This window comes from Heptranchias perlo, chromosome 25 (genome assembly GCF_035084215.1).
Source record: "Heptranchias perlo isolate sHepPer1 chromosome 25, sHepPer1.hap1, whole genome shotgun sequence".
Taxonomy (NCBI): domain Eukaryota; kingdom Metazoa; phylum Chordata; class Chondrichthyes; order Hexanchiformes; family Hexanchidae; genus Heptranchias; species Heptranchias perlo.
In genome coordinates, this window is record NC_090349.1 from 28,379,900 (window position 1) to 28,396,770 (window position 16,871).

Genomic DNA, 16,871 nt, shown 5'->3' on the forward strand with positions numbered 1-16,871 from the left:
AGTGAAGGTCTGAAATGATGTAATTTTTCTTCTTTAAATATTCAAAGTGCTAATCTGTAACTTGCTTTGTTCAAAGACAGGTGCATCATCCGTTAGCACTTTTACTGAATTACTGTTGTACATCATGCTACATGTATTTGCAGCGTGTTTACCCTTTGCACCAATTAACTAATTCATACTGTTAGTTTTCTATAGAACTGTATTTGCAGCTGTAATTATATTTTTATCAAATTAGTTCAGATCCTATACATTTTATGATCTCACATTATTAAGACAAAAATGTCTATTTACTGATAATGGAGAATAGTTGTTACAGAAATTTGCGACGAGTCAACTAGAAAATGTGCATAAGTGAAAGGATTGGAACTTTCAAGACCAGTTTTAAGTGCCTATGTTCTTCATTGGTTCCAATTTGGACAGCTATATTGAGAACCTTCTCACTGTATTTTTGCTCTGTGTTGCTGTTCATTTAAATAATTTCATAATTTAAACATTACTATTTAGAAATACTGGTACTGACCAGTTGCTTTGACTCTCTCAAGATTCCAGTGTGGTAGCTTCTGTTGCAAATCTGTGGATAGTTCTCACTTACTCTTTTAGTAGTCACAAGAGATGTTGCCTTTGTAAAGTAACAGTAGTAAGTCAATGGTGGGGTGTTGCAGATGTGTTCTCAGTAATTGGGTTAGACAAATAGGGAGTAGTATTTCAAGTTAAACAAAAGAATACAAATAAACATTTGTGAGATTTTGGGTATGTTTATACAGAGACCTTAGTGTCGCTGCAAAGCATTTTTCAACAATCCTTAGGGTGTAAATCCAGAGCTAGGGCCAGCCTGACTGAAGAGAAGAACTGTGAGATTTCTTGGAACATCACTTAGGTTTGACATTGCACGTGTTATAATTCTAATGTGGTGTTAAACAAGGTTTAAAAAAAATGGTTGGGGGTCCCCTGATCTGCTAGAACATATCCTAAACCCACCTGGTTGATATTTAAATGTTTAGACAGTGTAGATGTTGCCGCCCATGCTCGCTAAGTGCTTTCATTTTAATTGCTAAAAGAGGAGCTCTGTACATGCCTGTAACCATAAATGCGTAGAGCTTCCTCCTGGGCAGGACAATAGCAATTTCAGTTAGGCATTGTGACCGGAGAATGAACTGGCTGGAATAGTATTGCAGCTATTGGTCTCAGACTAGTGGCTTCAATGTAAATGTACCATTGGTAAGACAGAGAAAGAAAAAGACTTTCATTTATATAATGCCTTACCACATTTCTCCAAAATGTCTCAAAGTCCTTCAAATAGAATTGAGTGCAGTGACTGATTATGTAGGCTAAAGCAACAGCCATTTTGTTCACATAAAAATTCTACAAGCAGCAATGAGGTGAAAGTCTAGTTAATCTATTTTTGGAGTTGGTTGAGGGAGGAATGTTGGTAAGAACACCAAAAGAATTGCCTGTTCACCTTCAAGTAGTGCCACGGGGCCCTTAATGTCCAGCAGAACAGACAGATAAAGCTTTGGTTTAATGACTCATCCAAAGGATGGCACCTCCAATGTGTTGCACTCCCTCAGTAGTGCACTGAAGTGCCAGCCTAGGTGACGTGTTTGTATCCTGGATCTGGAATTAAGCTCACAGTCTCCTGACTCAGAGATAAGAGTGCTACCAATGGAGCCAAGCTGATACAAAAGGCTAGGATAAATTGTTTTAGATTGTAATTCATTGCTTTGATGATTGATGATGCAATGTTTTCATGTTTAGAACTGCTACAGTATGGAAGAACCTAAATCCATTCTGGGGGGAAGAATATACTCTCCATCTACCCATGGGCTTCCACAATCTCTCATTTTATGTTATGGATGAAGACACCATTGGGTAAGTGAGCTAATGTTTTATAAATATTGGTATTTAGACTATTTGAGAAACCTTTCATTAAAACAGTTTTTAAGAGGTTACAACAAAAGTTACAACTGTTTCTGCCTAGAAATTGCTTTTTGTGTTATTTGGGGTTGAACTGTAGGTTACTAAAAGTTTTGGAGAGAATATACTCCTGCAAGTTTACTCACAAATTTGATGTCCTCAATCTGTGGGCTAAAATGTGGCCAATAAATATCTCCTGAAGTGGCACTGGGAAACAAAAGCCAAATTCTCACTCAGCAGAATTACCGCAGAATTGGGCATTACGGAGTAGGGAGAGCCAGTTTTACAGACCAGGTGTTACAAGAGCCACTGCTATTCAAGAAAGGAGGGAGAGAGAAAACAGGGAACTACAAGCCAGTTAGCCTGACATCAGTTATCGGGAAAATGCTGGAATCCATTATTAAGGAAGTGGTAACAGGGCACATAGAAAACCATAATATAATTAGGCAGAGTCAACATGGTTTTATGAAAGGGAAATCATGTTTAACAAATTTATTAGAGTTCTTTCAGGATGTAACTAGCAGGGTAGATAAAGGGGAACCAGTGGATGTAGTATATTTGGATTTCCAAAAGGCATTCAATAAGGTGCCACATAAAAGGTTGCTACGCAAGATAAGGGTTCATGGGGTTGGTGGTAATACATTAGCATGGATAGAGGATTGGTTAACAGACAGAGAACAGAAAGTAGGGACAAACGGGTCATTTTCAGGTTGGCAGGCTGTAACTAGTGGGGTGCCGCAAGGATCGGTGCTTGGGCCTCAGCTATTTACAATCTATATTAATGACTTAGATGAAGGGACCGAGTGTAATGTATCCAAGTTTGCTGACGATACAAAGGTGGGTGGGAAAGTAAGCTGTGAGGAGGACACAAAGAGTCTGCAAAAGGATATAGACAGGGTAAGTGATTGGGCAAGAAGGTGGCAGATGGAATATAATGTGGGGAAATGTGAGGTTATTCACTTCGGTAGGAAGAATAGAAAAGCAGAATATTTTTTAAATGGTGAGAAACTATTAAATGTTGGTGTTCAGAGAGATCTGGTTGTCCTCGTACAAGAACCACAGAAAGTTAACAAGCAGGTACAGCAAGCAATTAGGAAGACAAATGGCATGTTGGCCTTTAATGCAAGGGGGTTGGAGTACAAGAGTATGGAAGTCTTGGTACAATTGTACAGGGCTTTGTTGAGACCACACTTGGAGTACTGTGTACAGTTTTGGTCTCCTTATGTAAGGAGGGATATACCTGCCTTCGAGGTGATGCAATGAAAGTTCACTGGATTAATTCCTGGGATGAGAGTGTTGTCATATGAGGAGAGATTGAGTAGAATGGGCTTATATTCTCTGAAGTTCAGAAGAACGAGAGGTGATTTCATTGAAACGTATAAGATTCTGAGGGGGCTTGACAGGGTAGACGCTGAGAGGTTGCTTCCCCTGGGTAGTGAGTCTAGAACTAGGGGGCATAGTCTCAGGATAAGGGGTCGGCCATTTAAGACTGAGATGAGGAGGAATTTCTTCACACACAGGGTTGTGAATCTTTGGAATTCTCTACCCCAGAGGACTGTGGATGCTGAGTCATTGAATATATTCAAGGCTGAGATAGATAGATTTTTGAACTCTAAGGGAATCAAGGGACATGGGGATTGGACAGGAAAGTGGAGTTGAGGACAAAGATCAGCCATGATCTGATTGAATGGCAGAGCAGGCTCGAGGGACCATATGGCCTACCCCTGTTCCTTTTTTTTATGTTCTCATGAGTGAGGGAGAAGAAATGCCCAATTTATGGATTATTTGTGATTGCCTAAGAAGTACTTGATGCACTAGGCATGAGAGGAGGTGGAATGTCCGGTGCTAGTGGGGCACCGAATACGATCCTCATAGAGTGAAAAAACCTGGAACGTGGAAAGAAAATTTGAAGCAACTCACTGTTAAATGAGGGCTCCTGCTTCATGTAAGATGAATGCATCGCACCAATGATCTGATAGTGCTGCGGTGTGTGATGCTACCCATCTTAAGTGCCCAATCTGCTGGCTTAATTGACCTAATGCATAAGTTGAATGTATTAGTGTTCACATTTTGAAGTCACCATTCAGCAATTTTATGAGTGTCAGGAAATGGGTGGCAAATGAGTGCTATCCTGCACTCTTGGAAGTGCTGGCCGCTATTGCACAATTGTCACTGGCATAAAGCTTACTGCTGACTGCAGTTTCTAGGCTACTACTCTGCATGAAATGGATCATGATGAGAAATTCCTGGATTCAGACAGACCGTGATGAAAATGCCTCAGTGTATGTCTACATGTACATTTAGTATGCGCTTGTGTAATGTATCTAGGAGTAGCTGTCACTGAAATAAAATTTTGAAAGGTGCAATGTCTGCGTTTGGAGAAGAATTGCAGTGTGTGTGTGTGTGTGTGTGTGTGTCTATCTAGTTTTGGGATTCATTTGATTAACAAAGAGACTTTTTTTCAAAAAAAATGGAAGTTCTATAAGCTCCAGGTAAGTGCAGAATAAAATTTATTTCATAGATGTTTGAATAAAATAACTACTTATACAAGTGTAATTTTGCCAGGAATTAGTAGAGATAAAGCACACATTTATATTTCCAAAAGAACAGAACTTGGTCATTTACACATTCTTAAGTATCATGGTTAAATTGTTTCAGGTAAATAGATTAAAAGATGACTGTCCAAAGGGTACACATTAAAATCCAATATAAATCAGCACCGAGTGTAGTTAATTTGTTCTAATAAATGTTAGTTCTAAATATTGACACCGATGTCAGCCACTTCCTTTGTTAAAGTTGAGTCTTAAGCTGTGCTTATTCAGTTGTGTTGTTTCTGCACATATGTAACCTTTTCTTGAAATTGCTATCTTTGGCTGCAACCCTACTATTAACTTGTTCTGCTAGGAAATTTGACATGTTTAATAGTGGAGATAAGCCCTGATTTCAGTTGAACTTGCTATTATCATCTTCCATGTGCAAACCAGAATGGAGAAACTGGACAGGGGCGGGGGGGGGGGGGTGTTTTACAGACCCTGCCCAAAGACTACCATTCCCAATCCTTGCCAGTAGTTCCTCCCCATGGTACCAAAAAGGGGACAATAGGAAACCTGTTGGTAAGGCTTTCTTTGTATCATTGCCAAGCCCAACATTGTGTTACCATGGTAGCAATGCCCATGTTTACAGCCTACGTCAAGGTTGGAGCTCATGATCTTAATTTTAAATTTGTTAAGTCATAATAGAAATTTGTGCGCTGTAAATATCTATGATGTGGTATCAGTTGCCAAGTCAAATTAATACATAATTGTATATGTTGGATAAACAACTTGCATTTTCATCATATGGTGTTGTGAAACTTGTACTTCATCTAACCCTATCAGCATACCCTTCTATTCCTTTCTCCCTCATGCGCTTATAGTCAATATACTTATTCCAAACAGTTTGAAAGAGCGTTGCCTGAAAGAAAGAAATCATCACTGACTCGGAGTTTTGTTTTTTTGCTCTAATGAAATAGAAGATCACTCATATGGACACATGGGCCTGCTGGTTCAAACTGGGCGCAGGGGATGATCCCTCCTCAGGAATGGGTGGGCCCGAAGCACACCCAATATTGGGCCTCGGACCTCATTTAAATGAGGCTGGTGAGCTGCTGTATGCTGGGCGACCCCAGGCAACTCGCTGGAGAATCGGGCATGCATTGGATTTCGGGCAGCTGTGCAGCAGCCAATTTGGGCACAGCAAGGTCCCACAACCAGCAATGTGATTAATGACCAATTAAACTATTTTCAATGATGTTGGTTGAGGGATAAATATTGGCCAGGACACTGGGAGAATTCCCCTGCTCTTCCTTGAATGGTGCCATGGTATCTTTTATGTCTGCCCAAGAGGTTTAACAATTCATCCGAAAGATGGCATCTCCGACAGTATAGCACTCCCTCAGAACTGGGTGAAGATTATGCGCTCGGGGCTCTGGAGTGGGGCTTGGGCAGCTGACATCCTGCTGGCTCAGTGCTACCACTGAGAAAAGGCTGACATCCTAAACAAAGACCCATGTGTGACCTGAGCCCTTGGCAAGTAAAGACCATGATCAGAAAGCATTCATACTTCTCTATAGTCATTGTGACTTGTGTGTAATGCCTATTGCAGAGCAGACTGAGAGAATAGGCAGAGCATTGACAAAAGAAGATATGGAGTGATGGGAGTGTTGCTATTTTCATCAGCTTCATATTCACACCTGACGAGTAATGTGGTGCCAGTTGGCACTGTTATCATCTGCCCTAGATAGAGGGAGCTGCAGTAATTGCATATCCAGAATGGTGAGAATAATTTCAGAGCTTGGCAGTAATTGTATCCCATGGATGGAGAAAAAGCCTTCAGGTTTTGGCAGTAATTGAAATCGCTTGATGTTTATGGCCTTTGTTAATAATTTTATACCTTGGATAGACTAGTTTTCCCTTTGTCATTCTTTCCTGGATGGAAGAAGCAAGCATACAAATGCTAGTGTTAGTCAACTGGTAACAATATTTTATTGCATGTTTCCAGATAGCCAGACATGGTTCGTAATAAAAGATATAGATGAATGGAGAGGATGGGTGGAGTACACTACTGAGCAGACTAGGTGATTAAATGCACATCAGAATGTCCAATTTAAGCCTACATTATTCTGCATGATTTCAGTAGCACTGTTGTAGCCTGGAGAAACTAAACAGTTTAGAATTGGAAGATGGTTCAATGTATATCAAAGTAGTTGGAGAAGTATCCATTTGGAGTGTGAACAGTTGGAACATGGGAGGCCGATATTGGAGCACCACCAGAGACAACAGTGAGCATTTGATTCAAATGAACTGGTATTACATTGGGGTGGAAATTGCTTGCAAAATAACAGAGAGCTCAACAGCGCTTACCGTTGTTAGTGGCGAAATGGAAGTGCAAATTCCGGCGTTCGCACACATGCAGTGAAACGTGGAAATCCAGAATTTGCTCCTACTGGTTTGCTGGTGATATGACAGCTTTGAATTAAAGGGATATCGCCAGCTACAATCAGTGAAATCATTGAAAAAGCGCCAACTTGCTCATCTGCCCAGCTGGAAAGTAACTAATATTGCCACAAAGCAGGTACACTTAAAAGTACCAGGTCTAAACTAAGTTTTAATACCGTGGTAAGTCTTAATGACTGCCAAACAGCTAAAAATTAATTTTTAAAAATGTGGAGTCTCATCACTCATTTTAATAGTTTTTGGTCATTAAAAAAATTTTCTTTTAAAAATTAAAAAATGAATTTTTTTTTGACTTTTCCCTTCAATTATTTCTTACTCCTTTTTTTCGTTGTCCATAATTGTTTTCACAATGATTTTAAAGTTGTACCTTTCACTTCCTGGGTTTTCACTTTGGAAGCCTGCAGAGACAGTTTCGCAGCTTGTTAACAAAGCTACAGTCTGATAGGTCGAGGGGAGAGTGCGCACCCCTCTCGCTTCTCCCAGGGGTCCTTGCTTCACTTGAACTGACGCTGGGCTCTTCTTCATTTCCTATTCGAGGAAGTGCCTGAAGTAAAGTAAGTTTCTGGGTTAGTATTAATCTATGGAATGGCGAGCACTGTTGGTTCGTTGCTCCGAGCAATTTCTGCCCCGTTATAATTCTAATTGAACAGCACTGATACTGGTTTTAAAGCAGTCGGATGTTAATTTTAGTCCACATAGTGCTCTAAAAACAGTTTGAGTATAAAAATGGCTACAGAGCCAAAAACAGAGGGTAGGAGTTAAGGGCAGTTTCTCGGACCGGCAGAAAGTGGGAAGTGGTGTCCCGGAGGGGTCCATGCTGAGACCGCTGTTGCTCACATGAAAATAAATTATTTGGACTCAGAAATTGGAGATACAGTGTCGAAATTTGCAGATGATACCAAATTGGGGGGTATAGCTGATAATGTGGAAGACTGTACCAAAATACAGAAAGCTAAGAACAATCTTGCAGAGTGAGCAGATGAATGGCAAATGAAATTCATTATAGCGAAGTGTGAAAAGTGGTTAATTTTGGAAGGAGAAATAAGGAGACCACTTTTCCTAGGTAAGAAACTAAATAGGGTAGAGGAGCAAAGAGATCTGGGAACACATACATAAATCACTAGAAGTTGCACCACGAGCTGAAAAGACCATAGATGGTGCAAACAAAGTATTGGGTTACATTTCTAGAGGAATAGAATACAAAAGCAGGGAGGTAACATTAAAATTATATCGAACTTTGAAGTCAATGGAAATGAAAATCAGGGGAGATGAAAAACGGGCTGCCGATTTGTCATCACCTGTTGTACACTATCGCACAAAGTCAAAATTACCCCCATTGTGTTTTCTACCTGTGCTTTGGACATCACATTTTTTGTGACCTCAAATGGTTATTGTGCTTTCTATAGCTGACGTCTCCTTCTCTAATCCCCTGCTCATGTAGCCCTTCGGGCTTTGATATTGTGTATTCTGTGGCTCTGATATTGGACTACTTGTGGCTCTGATCTCCTGCCTTCATTGACAGCAACACCATGCACTCTGATTCCATCACACATGTAATATAACGCACACTGACAAAAATAGCGTCAGTGTGAGTCGTCAGCTCCAAAGACTGAAACTTATTACAGACTTATGTTGACATAGTGTACTTCAAAAGCAGTGCTATGAAGCAGCATGCAACACTGACAAATCAAATTTTGTACAGCTTTTATCTGTATGCTTTTGCTGAAATTCACATAGTTGCTGCAACAAAATGGCCTCACATAAATGCAGCATACATTCCCCTGAGACCATTAGGGAAGGACTATTACATAATACGTATTGGGTGTGAAGCAATTTTTAAATCGTGTATGTGGCTGTCTGAAAAACTGACCACCCCAGAACATATGTCACCGCCCCTTATAGCCCATCTTCTGCGCTAGATTTCAAATTCTTTAAGATAATTTATTTTATGGATACAAGTGGATGGTTTGGTTCCCTGTGCTTTGATGCATGGGGAGGGTCCACATATATAATCACCTAAGGAATATGGATACAATGAATTGCACTCTCTGACGAGTGACTTTACACAGGTATTGTGAGCTTGTCACATGATCAAAGATGAAAGTTAATCATGTGGGACTAAACCATAAAATTTCCTTTTTTGACCATTTTAAAAACAATTACTGGACAAATAGTTTAACAGTTTGTCTTTGCACTTTGCATGTAGCCACACTGTAATAGAAGTGTGCTTAACTGTGGCAAATGTGTGGAGGAAGTAGAATGGATCTGGAGATTACAATTTTTGTTGTCACACAAATAGCATGAAGTTTAGCCTTAAACGATATGTGTCTCTATTTTCTTTCATCAGATACAGTTTCCTAAGAATTAAAATCAACAATGATGAATGCATCATGTTTATATATGGATTTTGAATCCTCTTTTACTGGTATGAAATATTTGCCAATATATAAAGGATTTGTTTTATTATTTGAATAGATCTGGCATAAAAAGCTCATATAGGAACTTTGCACCATTCATAAAAGACACAGACTATTTGTGTGCCTGCTATACAGGTTTAAAATGTTCGTCTGTCACCAATACTGCTTAGCCCTTGGCCATCAGGTCTTCTGCTCTGGTGGACGTACCATTGATGTAATTTATAGCATGCTTATATAGGAGTTAACACTGAGCCATAAATTAGCCATGACATACCAGAGCTGAGTTAATTCTTTTTTATGTCCAGTGTGTATTGTCATGTCTACTTGTTGTATCGCCTTGAGTTGACTGAAATCCAATTGCAGTCCTCTGTCCTATGATGCATGCTACGTGCAGTATATGGGATACAAAAAGACTATTGGGAAAACAGATTGAATTTCTGTGGAAAATACGTATCGAGCCAGAACTTGCGCAGAGCGGCATGGCAACGCTCGCCGCAGCTCCTGTGAATTAAATTAACAAATGTACTTACTGCGGCTCTGTGGTGTCGACTTGCTTGATTTTGAACTTTTAAAAAACTGTGTGCTATCAACTCAGCCTCTCAGCAGCGTAAGTTGATGCGCATGGAACAGTCTGTGAGAATAGAAGACACGCCCACAAAATCTGTCAGGAAGAGAAGTCACTCCCACAAGCAGACTTCATTCATTTAAAGTTAGGATTCTGGAAGTCATTGTAAATAAAAATTTAAATTTTTTAAAATAAAAAGCCAAAGAAGTAATTGAATTAAATTAAAGAGACAGAAGGGAAAGGTATAAAAATTAATTTTTAAGTTTAAATTTTTTTTTTAAATGACTAAAAACTATTAAATTAAGGAGTAATATAAGAAACCACATTTTTAAAATGTAATTTTTAATTGTTTGGCAGTCATTAAGACTAACCGCACTTTTAAAACTTAGTTTAGACCTGGTATTTTTAAGCATACCTGTTTTGTGGCGATATTAGTTACTTTCCAGCTGGGCAGATGAGCAAGTTTGTGATTTTTCAGTGATTTCAATGATTGCAGCGTGCGATGGCCCTTTAATTCGCAGCTGTCAAATCGCCGGCGAACCGATAGGAGCAAGTTCACGGTTTCCGCGTTTTAGTGCCATGTACAAACGCGGAAACTTGTTCCTTCGATTCGCCATTAAAAATGGAGAGCGCTGTTCAGCTCCTCCGTTATTTCGGGAGCGAGTTCTGCCCCATTATGTTGGATCATTGAATGATGGATCACGAGAGATGAATTAAGAAATAACTAAAATTAAGATTATGTTAATTGTCTCCATAGACACACAAAGTATTGTTTACATGTGACTGGTGTAACGCCTGTTCAGCAAGCTATCTCTGCGTGATAATTATTTATAAACTAATTGCATAGTTTTCAATCACTTGAGTGATATGTTAGTATGGAGTTAAAACATTTAATTGTAAGTATAGTATACAGTAAGGCCTGTCCTAGCACCAACTTGCAATTCATGATCAGTTGCCTATGAAGATCATGAAACTTCAGAGCTGACAGGTTTTTCATTATTAGAAATTAAACGATCAGCTCTTCCTGGCTGCTGGTCTTTGCAACCTGATTTTCTTGATGACTATTTTCCTTTTAAGTTGGACCAGTCACTAACTGCATATAGTGCCTGTAAAATGTTTATAGCCATAAAGGGAAACAATTGCAGGGCTAAGGGGAAAGAGCAGGGGAGTGGGACTAATTGGATAGCTCTTTCAAAAAGCCGGCACAGGCACAATGGGCTGAATGGCCTCCTCCTGTGTGGTATGATTCTATGATGCTAAGATACAAAATAGTAACTTACCCATCTGTAGCAGGCATAGTGTGTTATGGTCCCAAAGGAGATGGTTGGGGAGAAATTCAAATGTGTGGTAAGTATTGGCTCCAATTCACTTTAGGTCTTTGAATGTAGAAAATAGCATGAGCGTGGAGCATAAAGCACAAAGGGATAGCATGAAGGAATTGCAATATATCCCATCCGAATAAAAAGCAGCAGAATCAGCAAGTTAGATTTGGAGTTTAAAATAAAAACTGGAGCTTTCACTTTAGTATAAAATGCAAGTGCAATTAGCACCAGCACAACTAACATTTACACTGTGCTGTATTTTCTACCACTGGTTTTGCTTTGGTGTAAACTATGCTGACATCTTATTTTCTTGGCCACATTAATTGGTTGCTTCATATAACGCCAACTCGTCTTAACGCAAAGCAAACATTGATAATGTCTTGACCTATTCTTCGCTACTTCTAATCTAGAAAAAAAGAACAATAATTGCAAAGGCAAATTGGCTGCTGCGTTTCCTACATTCTAACAGTGACTACACTTTAAAAGTATCTCAGTGGCTGTAACATGCTTTGGGATGCCCTGTCGTGAAAGGCGCTATATAAATGCAAGCTCTTTTTTTTCTTTCTTTCCAGCTCCCCCAGTTCATACTAGCACTCTTCTTTCTCCCTCAGTTCAAGCTGGCACTCTTTTACTCAGCCCCCTAAAGTTCATGAAAGCACTCTTCTCCTTCTCCTTCCCCTTAATTCAACTTGACATTCTTCTTCCCTTCCAGCCCAGTTCAAGCAGGTACTCTTCTTCACCCCTCCCCCCTACATTCAAGCAGGTACTCTTCTTCACCCCTCCCCCCTATATTCAAGCAGGCACTCTTCTTCACCCCTCCCCCCTACATTCAAGCAGGCACTCTTCTTCACCCCTCCCCCCTACATTCAAGCAGGCACTCTTCTTCACCCCTCCCCCCTACATTCAAGCAGGCACTCTTCTTCACCCCTCCCCCCTACATTCAAGCAGGCACTCTTCTTCACCCCTCCCCCCTATATTCAAGCAGGTACTCTTCTTCACCCCTCCCCCCTATATTCAAGCAGGTACTCTTCTTCACCCCTCCCCCCTATATTCAAGCAGGCACTCTTCTTCACCCCTCCCCCCTACATTCAAGCAGGCACTCTTCTTCACCCCTCCCCCCTATATTCAAGCAGGCACTCTTCTTCACCCCTCCCCCACATTCAAGCAGGCACTCTTCTTCACCCCTCCCCCACATTCAAGCAGGTACTCTTCTTCACCCCTCCCCCCTACATTCAAGCAGGTACTCTTCTTCACCCCTCCCCCACATTCAAGCAGGCACTTTTCTTCACCCCTCCCCCACATTCAAGCAGGCACTCTTCTTCACCCCTCCCCCACATTCAAGCAGGCACTCTTCTTCACCCCTCCCCCACATTCAAGCAGGCACTCTTCTTCACCCCTCCCCCACATTCAAGCAGGCACTCTTCTTCACCCCTCCCCCACATTCAAGCAGGCACTCTTCTTCACCCCTCCCCCCTACATTCAAGCAGGCACTCTTCTTCACCCCTCCCCCACATTCAAGCAGGTACTCTTCTTCACCCCTCCCCCCTACATTCAAGCAGGTACTCTTCTTCACCCCTCCCCCCTACATTCAAGCAGGTACTCTTCTTCACCCCTCCCCCCTACATTCAAGCAGGTACTCTTCTTCACCCCTCCCCCCTATATTCAAGCAGGCACTCTTCTTCACCCCTCCCCCACATTCAAGCAGGCACTCTTTACTTCCTCTACCCCTCAGTTGATGTTGGCTCTCTCCTGCCTTCCTCACACTCAGACAATGTTCCTGGCACCTGCCATGTCATCCTGCTCTCCCAAAGCACTATTCCTGGCTTCTACCCTCTTCCCTTCAACTTCACTTTCTCAACTTCCCCTCTTCACTTCAATGCTGATCTTGCCCAAGCCCAAATGTTACTGGAAGTGATTTTGGCTGCTGCATACTCTGGGTGGGGATTCCTGTTCTTGTGATAAAGGGATTTCCACCCGTGGGATCACTTCCAATAGTAGCAGGATTCGGGCAGGAGCGATGCTGAGGGAGGGGACCTGATTTTTACCTGTGAACGCAGCCATGTGGACCATGTCTTGGAAACACTTGAAATGTATGGCATGTGTGAGTTTGCAGGTTGAAGTGCTATGTTGCTTCAAAATGGACATTTATCTGCTCCAGCTGATCCTACTAGGCTGGATAGCACCTTGCTAATTGAGTAATTCAATAAAGATGATCTCCTGTACCTTGTCTGAAGAGTATCCTGAAGGGACTAGTTGTAGATCCTGTCATATGATTCCTTCAGAACCTCAAGGATCCATTATAGCTCGCTGGTGGGAAGTGGGAAATGACAGTGAGTTTCCTGCTAGGCCAACCCAGCACGGGATTAGATCGGGGCAAAAAGAGGCCCCAAAAGGTAAGTTGAAAATTTGTTTTTTTGTTGCTTTGGGCAGCCAGGAGGAGCTCCTCTGAATGCCACAAGGAAATTTTAGGCCTTTCCTCCAGCAATCTTGTCCCACCTTCCTGATCACGGGTCGCCTGTGGGACAACCTGGCATCCGATCTCGCGCAAGGCAGGCAGCCTCTGGGCTGCGTGAATATGCAGCGTGTCCCACCGAATTCCCGCCTGGAATGGGTGGGAAGTTGGCTGACGGCATTTAAATGAGGGCAGGAGTTAATATACCTCAGGCCTCTTTTTTTGCTACAGCGGGTGAATTTTGAACTGACATTAAAACTTAACTGCTGAAAACTGACCCCCAGTTAAAATCAGGGCAGAAGTTACTATACAAAGTCTTCTATAGGCATGTAAACAGTAAATGGGTAGTAAGAGGAGGGGTGGGGCCGATTAGGGACCAAAAAAGAGATCTACTCATGGAGGCAGAGGGCACGGCCGAGGTACTAAATAGTACTTTGCATCTGTCTTTACCGAGGAAGAAGATGCTACCAGAGTCTGAGTAAAGGAAGATGTAGTTGAGATACTGGATGGGCTAAAAATTGATAAAGAGGAGGTACTCGAAAGGCTAGCTGTAATTAAAGTAGGTAAGTCACCCGGTCCAGGTGGGATGCACCCTAGGTTGCTGAGGGAAGTAAGGGTGGAAATTGCGGAGATACTGGCCATAATCTTCCAAACACCCTTAGATATGGGAGTGGTGCCAAAGGACTGGAGAATTGCAAATGTTACATCCTTGTTCAAAAAAGGGTGTAAAGATAAACCCAGCAACTATAGGTCAGTCAGTTTAACCTCAGTGGTGGGGAAACTTTTAGAAACGATAAAATTAACAGTCACGTGGACAAAGGTGGATTAATTCAGGAAATCCAGCACGGATTTGTTAAAGGCAAATCGTGTTTAACTAACTTGATTGAGTTTTTTGATGAGGTAACAGAGAGGGTCGATGAGGGCAATGTGGTTGATGTGTTGTATATGGACTTTCAAAGGCGTTTGATAAAGTGCCGCATAATAGGCTTGTCATCAAGATTGAAGCCCATGGAATAAAAGGGGCAGTAGCAGCATGGATACAGAATAACAGGAAACAGAGTGTTGTGGTGAATGGTTGTTTTTCAGACTGGAGGGAGGTGTATAATGATGTTCCCCAGGGGTCAGTACTAGGACCACTGCTTTTCTTGATATATATTAATGACTTGGACTTGGGTGTACAGGGCACAATTTCTAAATTTGCGGATGACACAAAACTTGGAAGTGTAGTAAACAGTGAGGAGGATAGTGATAGACTTCAAGAGGATATAGACAGGCTGGTGGTGGGGCGGACACGTGGCAGATGAAATTTAAAGCAGAAACATGCGACATGATACATTTTAGTAGGAAGAATGAGGAGATGCAATATAAACTAAAGGACACAATTCTAAAAGGGGTACAGGAACAGAGAGATCTGGGGGTAAATGTACACAAATCGTTGAAGGTGGCAGGGCAGGTTGAGAAAGTGGTTAAAAAAGCGTATGAGATTCTGGGCTTTATAAATAGAGGCATAGAGTACAAAAGCAAGGAAATCATGATGAACCTTTATGAAAAACTGGTTTGGCCACAGCTGGAGTATTGTGTCCAGTTCTGGGCACTGCATTTTAGGAAAGATGTGAAGTCCTTTGAGAGGGTGCAGAAAAAATTTACTAGAATGATTCCAGGGATGAGGGACTTTAGATATGTGGATAGACTGGAGAAGCTGGGGTTGTTCTTCTTGGAACAGAGATGGTTGCGAGGAGATTTGACAGAGGTATTCAAAATCATGACGGGTCTAGACAGAGTAGATAGAGAGAAACTCTTCCCATTGGCGGAAGGGTCAAGAACTAGAAGACATAGATTTAAGGTGATTGGCAAAAGAACCAAAGGTGACACGAGGAAAAACATTTTTACACAGCAAATGGTTAGGATCTGGAATGCACTGCCCGAGGGGGTGTTGGAGGCAGATTCAATCACAGCCATCAAAAGGGAACTGGATCAGTATTTGAAGGGAAAAAATTTGCAGGGCTATGGGGATAGGGCAGGCGAGTGGGACTAGCTGGATTGCTGTTGCATAGACCCTTCTGTGCTGTAACCTTTCTATGATTCTATGATTAGTTGCACCTTCATTCAGATTTGCATAACCTGTGATTTTGGGAGTATAGTTAATGCACTGATACAAGTGATGTCTTGCTTCTTACATGTTCAGTATAAGAGGCATGTGGCACTTTCTCATTAGTGTGACCTATACACTGGTTTTGATGGTCATCCAACCAAATTGTGGAATAAATATTCCACTATTGGATCAGTTTTGTTTGAGTTACAAAGTGTAGATTTACATCAGGTCACTATAGCCACTTGATGCAAATTTCCTACTGATTTTGGATGACAATTCAAGCGTAGCATATGCAGAGGGAAAGTAATTTAATACATCACAATGAATGGACTGACTTGCGGCCCCCATAGTAAATGTTTTGAAAGAAATCACATTCAGTTTGGGATATCATTTCCAGAAAGGAATAATTTTCCATACAGAAAGTGTAAATAGCGTATTAGAATGATGAAAAACTAAAATAACTACTTATTGGAATCAAATTTGCCAACTGAAACACTGGCTAACTCCAACTCCGACCCTGGACAGTTCATTGCTCTGAGAGAATTGAGATCATAATGCCACTCTTGGGTAATGTCACTCCTACAGAGAGTTACACCTGTTTTCAGCTACTTTGCTGAGATGCAATAGAATTTAAATTGTATATTCAGAATTTGGAAAATTATGGCTAATTTTCCAACTTCATTCTTCTGGTGGGAGGCCTTAGCTACCTGGAGCTCATAAATGGAAATGGGATATACGTTTTATATATTTCTATTGAAATATTTTTCCATTTTAAATTTTCAGGCATGACGATGTCATTGGGAAGATCTCTCTTGATAAGGAATACATTGCAGCTCATTTACGAGGTAAGAAACCTTCTGAAGATTTGAGTTAGAGGGACCAGGCTGATTTTCCTTCCATTTTACTGTTCAGAAAAAGTAGTAACCAACAAAAATAAATTATCTTGCAGGAAAATATGTTCAGAATTTTCATAAATCCATAGATTTAGAATCCAAGAGGAAAAAACTAAAAACTGTGCAGGATATTTACCATGTCTGAAAGGATGTAATTGAAACGCATGTAACCAATTTTGTATTCCTTTGGATTTATTTTGAAAAAGGAATATAGGCAATTAA

General features: G+C 41.1%; 1 protein-coding gene across 1 annotated transcript in view; it reads left to right on the forward strand.

Annotated features, from left to right (window-relative positions):
* The window catches only part of LOC137342166 (rasGAP-activating-like protein 1), a 213,856-nt gene that overhangs the window by 18,825 nt on the left and 178,160 nt on the right, over window positions 1-16,871 (forward strand). Inside the window, exons 3-4 of the mRNA XM_068005891.1 lie at window positions 1,756-1,869; window positions 16,540-16,601. Coding sequence (XP_067861992.1) covers window positions 1,756-1,869; window positions 16,540-16,601 — 176 coding nt within the window. The remainder of the gene's footprint in view (window positions 1-1,755; window positions 1,870-16,539; window positions 16,602-16,871) is intronic.